Source organism: Mustela lutreola, chromosome 1 (assembly GCF_030435805.1).
Source record: "Mustela lutreola isolate mMusLut2 chromosome 1, mMusLut2.pri, whole genome shotgun sequence".
Lineage (NCBI taxonomy): Eukaryota > Metazoa > Chordata > Mammalia > Carnivora > Mustelidae > Mustela > Mustela lutreola.
In genome coordinates, this window is record NC_081290.1 from 243,125,794 (window position 1) to 243,143,130 (window position 17,337).

Here is a 17,337-nt window from a genome sequence, read left to right on the forward strand (position 1 = left end):
TAATAAAGTCATACACGTGCTTTGTATATAAAACAAATTGAACCAGACTCACGGCCGGTAAAGAAAAGCGGCAGTCCTCTGCCCCATGTCTCCTCACCTCCCGGTCCTACTCCTTAGGGACAGCTACTTAACAGCTTTTTCAGCCATTTCTTCCTATATTCTCTCCATATTTCAAAAAAAACATGTTCACGCTGTGTATTTCAGCCTATTAATTTCGGACAGCTTCTGTTGACTTCTTACTGTGGAAGACCAGGACTTAGCTCTCTAAATAAACTGAGAACTTGTTCTCGCCCCTTCCTATTCCCCGGTCTGGTTATATCACAATTTTTGGTTTAATTAACACCTAGTGTTTGTATTACAAGCCTGTAAATGTCACATACAGCATGGTTCATGTGTGATGTATTAGAACCATTTCCTGGATTGTAGAAATTTTTTTTCCTAGGGTTGGTTATTGCCATTTCTTTGGTCTGGTTTTTACGTACCTATACAAATTCATCTCCAACGTTTCTAACAGAGTTCTCCTACTTTTCTCCAGATGGTCGGACAACTCAGAATCTTTTCAGGTTATTGTCCCTTTGGTGACACCCCTCCAGCAGCCCCCAGCTTCTCGTGCACCCTGGACTGGCTGCCCTCCAGGTCAGCCTCCCAGCTACTGGGCTGGTGCATTCTTCGCTCCCTCTTCTGGATTAGGGCCCCATCTTCCTCTTGCCACATAGTCCCTCATTTTGTGAAAACACCCTGCTGTGCCTAGTTTTTAAGAGTTGCAAGAAGGAAAATTTTCTGAAACTTAGAAGTTTGTGTTCTACTCTCAGATGCAATGGGGGAACTTGGGTCTCATCCTGGTTTCCACCTTAGACTTGTGAAACTTGAGGGACATTTTCAAAGGAGTTCCACATGGGTGCTCCTTGCTCACCCGTACCACTGTATGTTTAGTGTGGAGAAATACAGCCATTCGTATGAAAAGAGCAGGCGAATGCTGCCTTAAGTCACGTGATGTGTAGGACAGGGGATGTTGACCGTCGTTATTCCCAGTCTTCTTTGTGGGAATCATTGAGAACATTATATTTACATAGGCAAATATGTGCTTCTGACTGTAGGGGCAGTAAGCTAGCTCCATACCTTCAATTCTGTAGGTTCTTTAGAGAGGGCTTTTTTACTATTAGGCCATGGAATCCCTGTGCCTAGCATAGAAGGTGTCAGGAATGCTGATTCCTTCTACTGAAATCCATAAAAGCAACAAGCACAGTGAGTACCTTTTTGGTTGTTGTCATTGATATGTTAATAGTCAGCATATCTCCTGAGTGCCTAAAGAGACTTCTTTTTGTAATTGAGCAAACCAATTTTAAGCTCTGTTTTGGAAATCAAAACAAGAAATGTAGTCTTGGGCTTTCATACCAGGACTTCTTGACATGGACTCTGTTTCTGTTTCTGTATTGCCCCCAACACTTGGGATTTGAGTTGTTGCTGTTGGTGTTGTTTTGCAAACATTTGTTTCCTGCCCTGTAAAATAGAATTGCCCTTCTTTGGTTTTATGCTTCACCTTTGGTTTTGGGGAAACCAGCCCTGATGCAAAGAAAATGGGATGTATTGGGGAAGGAGAGAGGGAAATAAGGTACGCGCCCTTGCCTTCTTCCCTTACAAGGAGGACTGACAGGAAGGGAGGTAGTTAGAGCCTTACCAGATGGTTTCGTCCGAGTTTTGATTTTACCAAAACTTAAACCGAAACATATCGGGTGAATTTCTTTTTCTCGGTCTTCTGGATTTGGGGACAGAGGGATTCCTGACCTACCCAGGTTGAATTAAGGGGAGAGGGAGGGCTGTTTGTCTCACTGCTGTGGTCTCCAGGATACCTTTTTTAGTCCTTTGTATTCTTAGAAACAAAGTCACCTCTTGGCAGGAATAAAGGCACCCAGATGCCAGCAGTCAGGGTTTGGTTTCACGTCACCAGCCTTGGGGAGGCAGTGCCCGGTTTCCTTTGGCAAAGACAGCCTGCCCTTCTCAGTTCATTTCAGCCACTCGGGCACAAAGGTAACTTCCTCAAAATAGAAACCTTTGAAGACTCCTGTCGGCTGCATCTCTGTTTGTCCTGAATTCTAATCTAACTTCTTAGGATTTTGGAAATGCTAGTTAATCCCCCCCACACACACACACACTTTTTTTCCTCAAATCAGCTTTCAGAAAACATGGATCTAAGTGAGAAGGGTTGAGACACTTTCTGCTGGAGACAGTGTGGTTGACGTTTGCAGCAAATGCACGGGCTGGGTCGCTGACCGGTCCAAGTTTTATTCTTAACTCCAGGACTATTCCCGGAAGTGTGACCTCAGACAACTCTGTACATTTCTGAACTTCCATTTCCCCATGTGTAATGACTTCAGTAAAATGTCCCTACGGTGTCATTGCGAGGCCAGGATTACCCGAGGTCACGTAGATAGAGAGCACATTACACAGAGCCATGAATGGGCATGGCTCTTCTCCTTCCTTCGGGTCCAGGAGAGGCCCACAGCCCGAGAAGCTTGTTAGGAGAGGGCCAGAACCAAGGCTTTGAACAGTTTCATGGCTTCACAACTTGCTTCTAGCTCCTGGCTTACTTGTGTTTGTGTTTTCTTTGCTAGGCAAGAGGGGTAGCTCACACAGGAAGTTCTTCTCTTCTCCCCCAGGATCTAGTAATCTCACGTAATAATAAACCACAACAGTAGTAACCTTAGCAGCTACGATTCATCCAACACTTCTTAGATGCCAGGCCCTCTGCCGAGCACCCTCCACGCCTTATTCCCTCCCCCTCCAAGTCCTGTTGTGAATTTTACATCCTGTGTCCCCATTGCTCATAGGAGCAAAACTGAAATTGCAAGTTCCCCTCGGGCTCCAGCGCATTTGTGCCTGGCACTCAGCACTTTGGTTTTCAGCCATATCTTCAGGCCCCAGGTAAGGTGGGGTAAATACTGCCCGCCCTTTGCCTTTCTGTCCTCTTGACATCTAGAGGTCCTGCATTCCAGCAGGACACTGCAGGGGCCTTTGGATGATGGGAGCAAAAAGACCCCAAGTCTCAGCTTCTCACCTCCATCCCCAGCTCTGCTTGCCCGTCGGCAGCTGCCAAGGAGGAGGAGCTAAGAGTCAACAGACAGACGGGCCACAGGTGGCCCCATAGCTCTGCTCATGTTGACTTCCAGGCCATAAACTCCCTGCCTGCAGGTGGCACAGGATGGAAAGGGTACCTCCCAGAGGGGGTTGGGTGGCGCTGGGAGCTTGCTGCCGGCAGAGGTTAGTAACAAGTGTTGGGTGGGTGGACGTGCAGAAGGCCCATCATCTGGATGATGAAAGAGCAACGCCCTCTGCCCGCAGCTCTCAGAATGGTGGGGAAGCAGAGAAGGGGCAAGGGAGCTAGACACAGGCACACACTACTCGTTCATCTGTGCCTCTCTGGCTGCCTTTACACCAGCGTCTGTGTCCCCAACTTGGCCGGTGGTGTTTTTTCTCCTGCCCACTAATGAGAATGGAAGCTCGTTAGCAAGAGTGCCTCATGCATTTCTGTGGGCTTTCATTGGCTTATAATTTGAAAAGATGATGTGACGGCAACATTTGGAAACATTTATAAAAAGGTCAGGGGCCTTCCATTGTACCCCATAATCTCAGCTCCCCAACCTGGCAATGGCTTTGACTATATTTTAAAAATTCTCTTCCCTTACAGGCAGACTCTGTCCCTGCAGAGTGGTTCCCAGCCCTCCATTGCACCTGGAAGCTAGCAGCTAGCTGGGGAGGGGCTGATCTGTGCCAGAGCTTCACAGGTCCCCCTTTTCCATTTCACCCGATACCTCTTAGAGATTTGGAAACTCTGGTAGAAATATCACTCTGATGGTTGAGCAGGAGAGGGGCTCAGCCCTCTCCCAGGAGATGCCAGGCTCTGGCCACCATCCCCGGGTGTCCGGTACCATGGACAACTGACATTGGATGGGATTTCGAGCCTCCTGCCCATTGGCTCTCTGGCCAGAGATCTCGTGCCTATGTAGCAAGTCATGGATTTAAATCAGCATTTCTTCAGGATACATCTAGAGGCTTTTGTGACCACAACGAGTGGAAACTTTGGGTTATACCAAGTTAAGAACTTTTAAAAAAAAAGATTTCATTTATTTATTTGCCAGAGAGAGAGAAAGAGCAGGAGTAGGAGAGCAACAGAAACAGGCTCCCCACTGAGCAGGGAGCCTGATGCAGGACTCAGTCCCAGGGCCCTGGGATCATGATCTGAGCTGAAGGCAGACACTTAATGATTGACTGAGGCACCCAGGAGCTCAAGAAATGTTTTTTAACTATGCTGAAAGAAGGGGGGTTTTACAAAGCAATAATAATAGCCAACATTTATCATTTGCTGTTCATTGAACCTGTGAACTCTCGTAAGCTCTTTGTATGAAGTTATTCATGTAAACCCCATACCATCCCTAGGAGGCAGAGGCCAGCACATTCCCCATTTTACAGACGGTGGGGGTGGACGGCGGCTGTAGCACTTGCCCAGTGTCTTAGCTAATTTCCAGTGGGTACAAAGTTTTGTGCTCGAGCAGGCTGAGTCCAAACCCCAAACTCTTACCCAGGACACAGTATGCTCCTGGTAGGCGGCTTTCAGCAAGCCGCCTTTTACTTGGGATTTCTCATTTCTAATGACATTAGTACTCCGAAGGACTCTAGTTGCAGAAATAGCCCCTTAAACTTGAAAAGCAAATAGGGACTGCCAGGTAAGTAGGGACATGGAATGTCTCACATGAGCTCTGAGCTCCCCACAACCCCCAGATGTCCTTGGTGTCATATTAGGTTGGTGTTCTAATCTTCTTAGCCTGACAGGCAGGCCTAGAGGGTCTGGAGTAGAAAGTTGAGGCCAGCGGCTCTCAAACCTGGCTGCATACTGGAATTCCTTTTATGCCCATTAAAAATTACTGATGCCTGGCCTCATTTTCTAGGATTCCCCTGTAGTCTGGATGGCCCCAAGGATTCGTGATTTTTTTTTAATGTTCCTTGAGAACCATTGATTTGGATAACTGCTTTGTGGTCTAGTTAACCATGTTTTATACCAAAGCAAGGAGAAAAAAGGGTCTCTTTCATAAGTTATATGACTTAACCGGGTTTTGGTTGATTGGTTGGTTGGTTGGTTTGCGAATGAGGGACCTGTGTTCTCTGATTAACAGCCCCATGTGACCTTGAATCCTCTCCATGATCTCTTCTCCTGACCCTAACTTTTTACTGACAGCCCCTATGCAGGAGCTCTACACTGGTTACTAAGGGGACTGGTGAGAGAGAGGCTCAGCAGTCTTACGCCTGTTGAAGGAAGTAGGTGGCTACCATTGCCCAGAGTACTGCGTCCATGCTGTTGCTGGGCGAGCTGGAGCAAGAAATACATTCTGGATGACAACGTTCGTTGACTGACCACACACATACTCCTTGTTGGGCTGAGCTGTGAATATTGGGCTCCAAAGGGTTTTGCTGTCATTTTCAGTTGAGTCAGGCAAAACTGGGTGAATAGGAGAGTTTCTTGGTTTGGTAGTCAGGTAACCTCAGTTGTATTTATTACTCTATGAAAATCCTTTTTGAGCCAAAGTAGATACCCCTGTCAATGAAAGACAATGATGCTTTTAACTCTGTAATGGCTTTTCTTAACATCTTCATCTTTTCAAAGGCACAGACTGTAGGCATTTAAGGTGTAAGTCCGGGATCTCGAGATCGCTGCTCCTCCTCCACCTCAAGACGATGTGCCCCAGGTTGACCAGAGGGTTTGTAATGGGAATGTTTCTGTTGGTTTCTTACAGTACAACAAACACCTCTTCGTGCACATTGGGCATGCCAACCACTCTTACAGTGACCCATTGCTCGAATCAGTGGACATTCGTCAGATCTATGACAAATTTCCTGAAAAGAAGGGTGGCTTAAAGGAACTGTTTGGAAAAGGCCCCCAAAATGCCTTCTTCCTCGTAAAATTCTGGGTGAGTAAGACATTGCTGTGGTGGCGGTGGGTTTCGTCCAGATGGGCGCCTCCCGTAGGTGAGTGTGGAGCAGCGCGGCTGGTTGTGGGGTGCTTGCTGACTGCACCTGGGGGGCTGTCCCCAGGCTGGCCTTGTGGTCCCCCCTCGGGTCCAGACACACCCAGGCAGTATATGGTGTCCCCGCCCGAGAGCAGGAGAGACGGGAGGCCTCTCTGGGCTTCTGGGCTCGCTCAGGCAATGGCTGGAGACTTCACAGATGGCTATGGTTGTGATGGAAAACAGGGCAAACCCTCCTTGTGTTCTCATTCCATTAAGCCACCTAGAAATTCCACTGGAGCCCAGGACCTGAGGTGGACTGGGGCTGCGATGGAGAGAAGGTTTCACGCTTCCAGATTTTGTAAGCGGTAGAGAGAATACAAAATGGCTTCACCCAGTATGTGCTTTATGGCTTTATGGCATTAAAACAGCAAGGGCAGATTTCCCCAGCTCCGGGGGCTTGCTGCTGTCCCACGGCCTCTGAGAGGAGCTTTTCTCTTCTCTTTCCACTAGTCAACCTCAGGCCAGGGGACAGCCAACAGGTCACAGGCGTGAGTGTGATTGGTGTGTGTGGGAGGTGAGGACACCAAGGCAGCCAGACACTAAAGGACCTTTTAGCAACGACCCTTAATAAGGCTTCAGTCTCTAGAAAAATAAAAAGAAAAGCTCTTCCAATGTTTATACATCTGAGCATGGCATTCAAGGCCCCAAGCGAGGAGGTGGCAGGGTGTTTTCCTCACCAGCTGCCCTGTGCCCAGCTGCTCTGTGTGTCTGATGGACTTCTTACTGTTTCTTCTCTCCCTTGGGGCCAACTCCTCCCTCCTTTGGGATGGTGGCTCCTATATCATGGCACCTTCTCCCCTTTACACAGACCATCAATTTTCATTTTACTCCCCAGTGTATTGTATAGTTAATCAGTTCCCATGCTGGGTCATGACCACTTGGATGTGTGTCCCACTCCCCTCTGGACCCGTCCTGCCTCCAAGGTACCCTACTCCTAAGAGTGGCTCCCGCTTACTGAATGTCTGCTGGGGGCTGGGGGCCGTGCTCAGGCTTTCCACTTCCACGCACTTCTCCAGTCCTCACAGTGGTAAGTGGAATTGGCCTCAGGTCCAGCTAAGAAAACAGAGACTCCGAAATGGGCCCTGGGCCTTGTAATTAGATTAGGTTTGGTGGTAGTGCTTCTGCTGTCTTTCCTGGCTGCTTCACACCCTGTGAACCCCAGCTCCTGGGAAGGGTGGAGAGGATCTGTCCACAGAAGACACTTCACTTCTCCAATACTGAGCCAACGCTTTGTATAAGAAAACCCAACACATGGGGAAACAAGTGAATAAATTAAAGAAAAATACATGTTTTAAATTTCTTGGAGAACTTCCCTAGTAAATTTGGTATGTTTAGTGTCTTGTGTCCTTACGTGGGAACTAGATGGCATTTTTCACGGTTCTGTATTGAATTTGGGTTGTGGATCTAGCCTTCTACTTACATTAAGGTTCTTGGGATGCATCATACATGTGGATAACCGGAACAAGCAGTAATACCTTTCTAAATTGGGTGCTGACCCTCATGATTTGAATGGTGGTTGGAGGTCAGTTATTATGTGGTAACACGGCAGTTTTCAACGTGTGGCCTGGGGACTCCTGGGGAGTTCACCAGTAGCCTTGCAAGGGGCGGAGAATGCTGGAACGATTGTCACTACGACACTGAGGCATTATTTGGCCCGTGCCAGCTGCCGATACGCACGCTTAAGGGTGAAACCCTCAAGACGCTGGAGGGTGAAACCACTGAGACTTTGGCTTAATCAGTGGGTGCACACACACAATTTAAAGAAAGGGAGAGAGAGAGAACTAGTTACACCAAGAATGTCCTTTATAAGTTTTTGATGTCTTGGACCTAGAGGCCACATTGCAAACGAATGCCTTGAGCCTGCCGGCCTGCCCCTTCTCGAAAAGAAACTGACTCTATTTATGGCCAAAGAGAAGATTCCAGCTTTCTAGTAAAAATAAGAATTTTGGAAAGCTCCTATCCAGCTCCATGAACTTGACAGCTTCTCAATACTTAACAGACTTTTCTGGTGACATCGACAGCCATAGTAACAAAAATTATTATTATTATTATTTTGGTATTATGTAAGATAAACCTGTGGCTTTTCATGTAATAGCATTTGGAAAGTTCATTGATACAGTTTCAGATTCCACACTGCAGCTAACTTTTTAGAAAGATTTTTATTTTTTTATTTGAGAGAGAGCATGAGCAGGGGGAGAGACAGAGGGCGAGAGAGAGAGAGAGAGAAGCAGATGCCCACTGAGCAGGGAGCCCAATGCAGGACTCGATCCCAGGACTCCGGGATCATGACCTGAGCCGAAGGCAGATGCTTGACCGACTGAGCTACGCAGGTGCCCCAACACTCAGCTGATTTGTCTTAGTGTAGTATCAAAGAAAAATGCCACAGTTACCGAAAGAGCCTATGAAAATACTCTTGCCTTTTATAGCTCCTGATTTATGTCAGGCTGGATTTTCTTCATGTACTTCAACCAAAACAATGCATCAGACACTTAGAAGCATGTGTGAGAATCCAGGTGTTTTCCTGAAAGGCACACATTAAATATATTTCCAAAGGGTAGAATAGTACTACTCTTCCAATCTTTCTTCTGTTTTTGACAGCCTAGGTATGTCCAATTTAAAAAAAAAGAAGATATAGTTTATTTTTTTAAGTAGGAAATGAATATGTTTAAAATGCTCTCCATTTAAATTTCCAATACAGAAAGTCTAGATGGATATAACCTGCAGAAACAAAAGTTCTCAGTGGATTTTTAAGAGTAGAAAAGGGTCCTGAGATGAAAAAGTTTGATTGAAAGAAAAAGAAGTCGTTCTACTCAGGTTAATTGTAATTAATCAGAAATGGTTGGATATGATGAAAGGAAGCTATTTTCAGTATTTTCAAATGAAACGGTATTGGTTTTTAATAATAAGATTTCTTATAATGGGCATGTTATTTGGGTATAAAGTGGAATGGAAAGTCTTTAGAAAGTTGGTCTTGTTTTTGCTTCCAAAATTTCCCATTTGGCTTGGGATGATTTTAATAATTGCTTTCAGGGATGTGGCCCTTTGGTCATGGGTTCCCAAGTAATGAGGTCTAGATTGAGGATGTGTAGAGTGTGGTGCCTGGTGTGAAAGGGCCACATTTAGAAATAGTTGCTCTGAGATTAGATATAAATTTATTAAATTAACATTTGCAGGATTAAAATTGAGCACTTCTGTGAATTGTGTTGGAAGACTTCACACCTTCTGTATAATTATAAGCAGTACTTAACCTTATAAAGACATTCGGTCTCAACAATGTTAGATGAGGAAAAGCCATTTGAATTAGGTTTATAATTTGCGGCAATTTGAAGTCTCATTGGCTTCCTCTAATGCCTCAGTGAGAATAAATTATGCTTAGAATATCTATCCTTGGATATCAGGAACGGATGTTTCTTAAGCAGGTCCGACCCTTCCTTTGATATATTTTGTGTATCAGCAATTTGCTTAGCAGATTTTCTTGGTTTTGTGTGAATTCAGTAAATTTCAACAGAGATCCTACACCCGGTCTTGATCCGCAACCCTTTTGCCCTCTGTCTCAGAGTGCCTGGATTCTCTAGGTTGTCAAAATCAGGCTGACTCTTGCCTTGCCCGTAGGATTGCTCCCCAAAACTGTTTTCAGAACAGCAGCCACATGCAGCCTGGGCTCAGTGGGGTAGACAAGGTCAGGAGTTTGCTGTGGAGGAAGTACTGAGTGCAACCCCAAGTGAGTGTCTGTACCTCAAGGTAAACGGCATGCTGGCACCAGGTAGCAGTCACTCCGCTGTTCTCAGGGTGGGGGATCCCAACTCAGGCCCCAATATGGAAATGACAGGCAGAGGCAAGGATGCCAGTTGGTGCCCCCTACCGTGTTAGCCTTATCCTCTCTCATGCCTTAATGATGGGGGACACACAAAGGCCCCTGTGGATGGCTATGTATCTGGTGAGATACTTTTTTTTTTAGTAAGAGCCTTATTGAGGTATAATTTGCAAACCATAAAATTTGCACCTTAAAAGTCAGTAATTTTAGGGGCACCTGGGTGGCCCAGGCATGATCCTGGGGTCCTGGGATTGAGCCCCATGTCAGGAAGCCTGCTTCTCCCTTTCCCATTCCCCTTGCTTGTGTTCCTTCTCTCGCTGTTTCTCTCTCTGTCAAATAGATAAATAAAATCTTAAAAAAAAAAAAAAATTCAGTGATTTTTTTTTTTTTTTTAGAAATATTTATAGAGTTGTATAACCATCACTATAATCAAATTTAGAGTATTTGTGTCATTCCAAAAAAGATCCGTTGTGCCTGTTTACAAGCAATCCCTGTTCCCACTCCCAGCCCCAGACAACTACTAATCTACTTTCTGTCTGTACAGGTTGGCCTTTTCTGGATATTTCATGTGAGTAGACTTCTTCAGGGTGTGGTCATTTGTACCTGGCTTCTTCCCCTGCATTCCTTTTGATGGGCATTTATGTCACAGCGTGCCACTGGTTAACTCTTCTCTGTCGCCTAGGACCAGCCCGTCATACAGACATACCACGGTTTTGCTCATCCATTTACTAGTTGATACACTGTTTCTCCACTTGAGGCTTTGATTGAGTAATGCCACTCTGAAGTCTTTGTGTACAGTCTATGTGTGGACCTACGGTTTCGTTTGCAGCATTTTTCTTGGCATTTTTCCCATAGGAATAGAATTGCTGGGTCACCTGGTAATTCCCCATTTAACTTAAGAAACTGCCAAGCTGTTTCCTTAAGCGGTTTCTACCATTTTACCTTGCCACCAGTGAGATGTTAACGGTCACTCACCAACCACCTTCTTTGGCCATATGGCTGCCAGTGTTTGGGTAGGGAGAGATAGGAGCGAGCCTGGTAGGTAAGGGGCTGGCCAGTGCGAGCACCAAGGCACAAGGGGCAAGTGAGGCCCATTCGGGGGAGTTTGGGAGCCTTCAAGACCTTGAGGTGATTTGCAGCACCTTGCAGGGTCTTCTCGTGTATGGAACACGTGGGTGGATGGGAAAATTAGGAAAGCCAAAGGATCCGGGTTTGGTCATGTCAGCAGTAGGCAGCAGTCAGTGGTTTTAAAGGTTTTTGAACCAAGAGAGGATCTGGATTCTTCTTACTGTACGATGACTTCATTTGCATTTTGCCTTCTCTATTTTTATTCTTTTTCTTTTCCTTTCCATGACCATCTCCTATTTATTTCCTTTCTCCTCCTTCCCGCCTACTTTTCATTCACTCGTGTGCATTTTAATCCTATACCATATTTAACTACAAAGAGAGGAAAAGCTTTTGAGGGAATGGGAGGGAAGGGGCTTCTCTCTTGGAAAGTAGTTGAACGTGACTTAATGAGTCTTTTCGGAGCCAGACATAAGCACATCCATGATATTTCTAAATCCTTGTGAGGACGTGTGATTACTCCCACTTTCCTCATGAAGAAACACCCTCACAGAAGGGAAGAGTAACTTCCACAAAGTCACACAGTCCATCAGTGCTGGGCGAGCTGGACTTGGGAATCCATGCCCTCTCCATGATATGTGCTTGTGGCCTCTGCAGGGAGCACAACCCCCTCCTCTGACCTGATCTGGCTGGAAACCAGTGATGGTAACCGAGGGGAAGCAGACCGGTTTCTTGCTCAAGTCCGGTCCCCTTGGGATGCTGTGGTGCGCATTTGTGTGGGGGCTGTGGTGAAGAGACAGCTCCTTCCAGCAAACTCAGGTGGGATCCTGAGACCATCAGAATGTGCTTTTCTAAGGTGGGCAGGAACGTGAGTGAGCAGAGCAGGCATCCGCATCAGGCTGGCCTAGCACAGTTTGAAATAAAACAACTTCCTCTTGTCACTTTGCCTCTTCGTCTGTCTTTCTACTCAAAGGCTTTAATCTTTCCTCATTCTCTACAGAAACTATTAACAAGCATGAACGTGCTGTTCTCCCTCAATTCTAAACCTATACGGGTTCCCATCTCAACAGTTCTAGAATGAGGATGTTTCTAGAGATGGCACCCTAAGTGTCTTACCTGCCCCTCCAGAGATGGGGTTTTCATCTCCTGCCCTTGGGGACCTGAGCCAGCATTGAAGGCATCTTCACCACACCCCCATCGCCGTAGTTGAGTCATTTTATTTAATTTAAGCTGAATTTATTTAAGCTAAAATGCGCCTCTATAGTACTAGCAGTGTACTATAGAGGACAAGTGCGTGTTTTAGCTTAAATTTGAATCCCTACCTAAAACATCTCAGAAAAATGATAGTTTGATGCTAGCATTGAAGTTATTTTTATTTAAAATGTTATTTATTTATTTAACAGAGAGAGCACAAGCAGGAGGAATGACAGAGGGAAAAGCAGACTCCCCACTGAGCAGTCTGGGGCTGGATCCCAGGACCCTGAGATCCTGACTTGAGATGAAAGCAGACAGATGCTTAACCGACTGAGCCACCTGGCCCCTAGCATTGAAGTTATGATTGAGGAGGAATGTGGAACCAGATTTGTGATAAATGAGGCAGACCCTTGCACTGGCAGAAAACCAGACTTCCTTTCTTCCCTTATGAAACAGTGATCAGTCAGGTGCTCCAGGGGCCTTAGGAACAGAAGAGGTCCACCTGCACATGGGCAGACTCGTGCTCCATTTCAGCACTGAGACTCCTGCAGATGGGTTGCCAGTGGTATGGCGGACGAAGCAGCTAATTTAAGATAAAATGCCAACTGTCTTGAAATTGGCCATAGAATTCCCAAAGCTAGACCAGGTGTGGGTGTGATTCCTTCATGAATCCTGAAGGACAGAAACCCAAGTCCCACTGCAGCTGCCTTTAAAAGAAGCTCATTTCCAGCTACATATGGTTTCCTGGAGGAAATGAACCGAATTACGGGTTTAACCAAATAAGAAACACAGTTGAAGCTAATATTTTTGAAGGGGCCTCAAAATTCTACTCTTTGTCTACCAGGGTGTTCAAAAGTGTCGAGCTTGGGGATACTGCTTCAGAGGAAGCCACGTGTTACTTATAACCTCATAGCCAAAAGTGATTTAGAAGAATAATTAGTAGGATGAAGATTTAGTCTTAAACCTTGATTGGAATAGGTGGCTCGGTGGGGTTGAGCCGCTGCCTTTGGCTTGGGTCGTGGTCTCGGGGTTCTGGGATCAAGTCCTGCGTCGGGCTCTCTGCTCAGTGGGGAGCCTGCTTCCTCCTCTCTCTTTCTCTCTCTGCCTGCCTCTGTGCCTACTTGTTCTCTCTCTCTCTCTCTCTGTCTAATAAATAAATAAATAATCTTTGGGGAAAAAAAAAGAAATTGCATGGATATGGCTCCTGTGGTTAAAGAAAAATTTTAAACACATTTATATAATGTTTCCTTTTTTTTCTCAAGTTATTACAGTAGTGATATTTTTAGAAAACAGGGTTTTTGATGTTACCCTGTGGTCATTCATACAATTTCTTCGAATTAGGGGTGCCTGGGTGGCTCAGTGGGTTAAGGCCTCTGCCTTTGGCTCAGGTCATGGTCCCAGGGTCCTGGAATAGAGCCCCAAGTTGGGCTCTCTCCTCAGCGGGGGCCTGCTTCCCTTCCTCTCTCTCTGCCTGCCTCTCTGCCTACTTGTGATCTCTGTCTGTCAAATAAATAAATAAAATCTTTTAAAAAAATAGTTTAAAATTCTTTGAATTAATGATCATTCAGCCTAAACAATTAATGGTAAATATATTTATATTGTTCAGCTTTCTTAATCTGTTTTTCTGGGGGAAGAAAAAGAAAGGTTAATTTTACTAACCAGAGTGGGTATGAGAAGGTTTAATAAAACAGAGAGAGGGAAGGGGAGTTATCTGGACAGAAGGCAGTCTTTAGAAGATGCTTTTATCTTGATAAAATCACATTTCTTGGACAAAATGACGGACACTATAAATAAAACAACTGGGCATTATGTAAGGAGACACCAGGTGCACATGGAATCCATCAGAATGGCCCCCTCTAGAGTGGCAGCCTGTGTCTAATTGGATTTGCATGATTTTGATTGGACTTGTAGACTTGAGTCTGTCATTTGGAACTAAACCCACCCATTGCCATTCATGGAAAAGGAGGCCTGCAAAATGGAACGAATGGCTCTGCACGGCTTAAACTGCTATCAGCAGGGAAAGGGCCTTTCAGTTCAACAAACCTTCCTTGTCTCTGGAGTTTGGTCTCATCTCAAAATAGCGTTAAGTCCTGAAATTCCAAGACTGGTAATGAGCAGTGGCGTGAGATAGGTGGAAGGAAAATTAGCCAGTCAAACTGCTGTGTTCAGAGGTGTTTCTGAGGCTAACACATAGTAAGTATTCTGGGTAGACTGTGGTTGTATGAGCATCTTCACCCATGGTCTGCTTTTTAGAAACCCTCTCTTACAGGCAGGTTCTGATACATTGGGCATGGGGCGCTGTGCGCGGGGAGAGTCAGTAAACCTGCACATGCATCCATTTTGGTTTGATTTCATAAGAAAAATAATCTGAAGCTTGTTAGCATTTTCTGCTTTGACTGCTGTCTATTATTGCTTCCTTCCTGTTTTCCCCACCCTGCCTCCTAAACTTCTTTGTCGGCCTCCCCCAGGGAGCAGGGATCCCATCTGTAGCTTTTGTGTATCCGGCAGTGCGGTGTACATAGCAGATTTTCGTCATAGTTCTTTTCAAAAAAACTGTTGGCTGAAAAGTCATTTTGTTTTATTCGGTTCACCTGGAGAAATTGCTGTACATTGGGTGCTGGGACATAGCTGCCAGGGAGCCGGCTTGGACAGTGCATACTCATAGAGGAAGCATCTGGTAGCTGGTTGAGTGATGCTTCTGATAGGATGAAGGTCCTGGGGGACCCCTTGATTCATACCCAAGCTTTTCCAGGTTGTCTCTGGAGTTCATTAGGTTCTTATAGAAATAGTTCATCATTAGCATTAATGAGAAGCATATATGTCATTGGTGAGTCATTCAGTCAACATTCAGCGAACTCTGCTTTGATCCTAGAGAGCCAGAGCTGGGAAAATAGACCCAAGTAAAAGGCACACCTTAGGGTCTGGTATGTGATGGCAGACGCACAGGCAGGTTAAGTGACAGCACCATGGAATAGGAGCGCTGACGGAAAGGTGGGGAGCCCAGAGGCAGAAGGAACGCTTGTGGCTTTAGAACATTCCAGAAGGCCTTAGAAAGACCTGGCATTTGAGCAGACTCTTGAAAGAATTGGGTCAGTGGAAGGGGAGCAGGAAAGAGTCCAAGGGAAGTAGACGTTTGTCCAGAGACAAGGAATAATACTGGGAGGCATTGGAAGGTCCCCATGGCCACTGGGCCTTACAGAACTTGAAGAATGATATACCAGTTGAGGTAGAAACATTGATCTCCATGGCCATCACTTTATTTAAAAGACTTTCTGAATCCACCTGAAGACAAAAGGCAGAATAGGACAGCCTAGTAAGGGGAGTTTTTTTTAACTTGAACGCTTACACATATCTAGGCGGAATGTAAATTGGAAGTTCCCCGAACTTCTTGGGAGACTCCATCTGACAGCTGTTCCTCTAATGCTTTCTGTCCTGGGTCATTTGGCTCAGTGGTTGCTAACAAAGCCCAGGTCAGGGGTCCGTCTTTTCCCACGTGGAGCTGTTTAACTTTGCTCCCTGCCATGGTTACAGGCTGAGATGCTAAGCCACTCTCCTTGCTATCCAGAGGTCCAGGGGCAAGCAAACACATGATGAGGCATTTGTACTCCCCAGTGTTTGCCCTTTGATGGCGGCATGATTAGCTCCTCTGTAACCATACCTCAAGAAAGCCGTAGAAGGGAAGAACCAAGGTAGCACTATTTGGGTGGTTCTTATGTCCAGACGCAGTTTTGCAGGGAATAAGTGGATTATCTGGACATAGTCATAAACCTCTCAGGGGTCTTGGTCAATTGTTTAAAAGTAGACCTCGGCCCTTGGTGATAAAATGAAATCCCTCCTCCCTGTGCAGGTAGAGAGCCAAAAGTACATCCTCCCCACCCACCCCATTTTAATTTTCTTTTTATATTACAAAAGCAATGTAAGTTTATTACAAATAGTCCAAGGAGATCAAAAGACCATAGGAGAAAAAGGGAGATTTTCCTACAGCCACGTATCCTTCTTGATGTCTTACCTGTATCTGCAAACATGATTTTACTAAAAAGAGTTAAGCTCCGATGTGAAAATGTGGGGTTTGGAGAGAACAGCCAAGAAAGAATTCTTGAGACGTCTTGGGTGCAAACAGAGTGGGTTTTTTAAAACGATTTTATTTATTTATTTGAGGGAGCACATGTCTGGGTGCGCAGGTGCACAAGCAGGGGGAGGGGCAGAGGGAGAGAGAATCTCAAACAGACCCCTTGCTGAGCATAAAGCTGATGTGGGGCTTGATCCCACAGCCCTGAAATCCTGACCTGACCTAAAATCAAGAGTCGAAAATCAGCTGAGCCACCCAGGAGCCCCAAGTAGGGTGGTTTTGTTAAAGCATGGGGACAGGACCCATGATCACAAAAGGTTGCATTGGGGTTTTGAGGGGTGGCCTATTAAATACTTTCAACTTGGGAGGGATTAGGAATAGGGAAAGTCTCTAAGGAATTTTAGAAGGTTTCCAGGTCCTAGAGGGGCTAGCTGTTGTTAGGAAAAGGTCATTTCTTACTGTCTAATAAAACCTTAGTCACCAGACCCTCCAGATGTATATCCGTGGGCCATATGCTTGGAGGATGATTGCTAACATATATCTTTGGGTCGGGGGAGAGGGTAGAGATAAAGGAAGTTCCCAAAGGAATTTAGACATGTTATGAAGTAGATTTACAGGATCCTGGAGGTTGGGAGAAAGTTAAGATGCCTTTTGCTCTTGGCAAAGTATTAACATTGAGGCAGTTAAGTTTCTAGAGGAAGATCACTCTCCTTGTCTCAAGGACTTGTCAGTGGGCTGTAAGTCATAGGGAAATTTGGTTTTTTTCTTTTGTCTTTGTTCTGCGCACCATGCTCTGGGTATTATTTGGCAACTTCATTTTTTCTTCAACTATCCTGCACAGAAAATGTCTTCTTAAAGCTTTTGCACAAATCTCTTATAGAGATTTGAGAGTAGGTCCCAAGTTTTGTTACTCTTTTTGGTAAACATGATTTGCTAGTAGAGGTGCCAGATTTAGCAAATAAAAATACAGGCCACCCAGTTCCATTTGAATTTCAGGTAAACAGCATACGCTTTTTTAGTGCACCCATGTCCCATGCTGTCTTTGGGATACACATAATAAAAAAAGTTTGTTGGTTTATCTAAAAATCAAATGTCGCTGGGTGGCCGGAATTTTATCTGGTAACTCTACACCTGTT

The 17,337-nt window shown here is 45.4% G+C and overlaps 1 protein-coding gene across 11 annotated transcripts in view; it reads left to right on the forward strand.

The window, feature by feature from the left end:
* Positions 1–17,337, forward strand: part of TEAD1 (TEA domain transcription factor 1) — a 261,401-nt gene that overhangs the window by 214,905 nt on the left and 29,159 nt on the right. For all 11 annotated transcript variants that reach the window (XM_059136498.1, XM_059136528.1, XM_059136554.1 and 8 more), the window contains one exon: positions 5,787–5,960. In XM_059136498.1, coding sequence (XP_058992481.1) covers positions 5,787–5,960 — 174 coding nt within the window. The remainder of the gene's footprint in view (positions 1–5,786; positions 5,961–17,337) is intronic.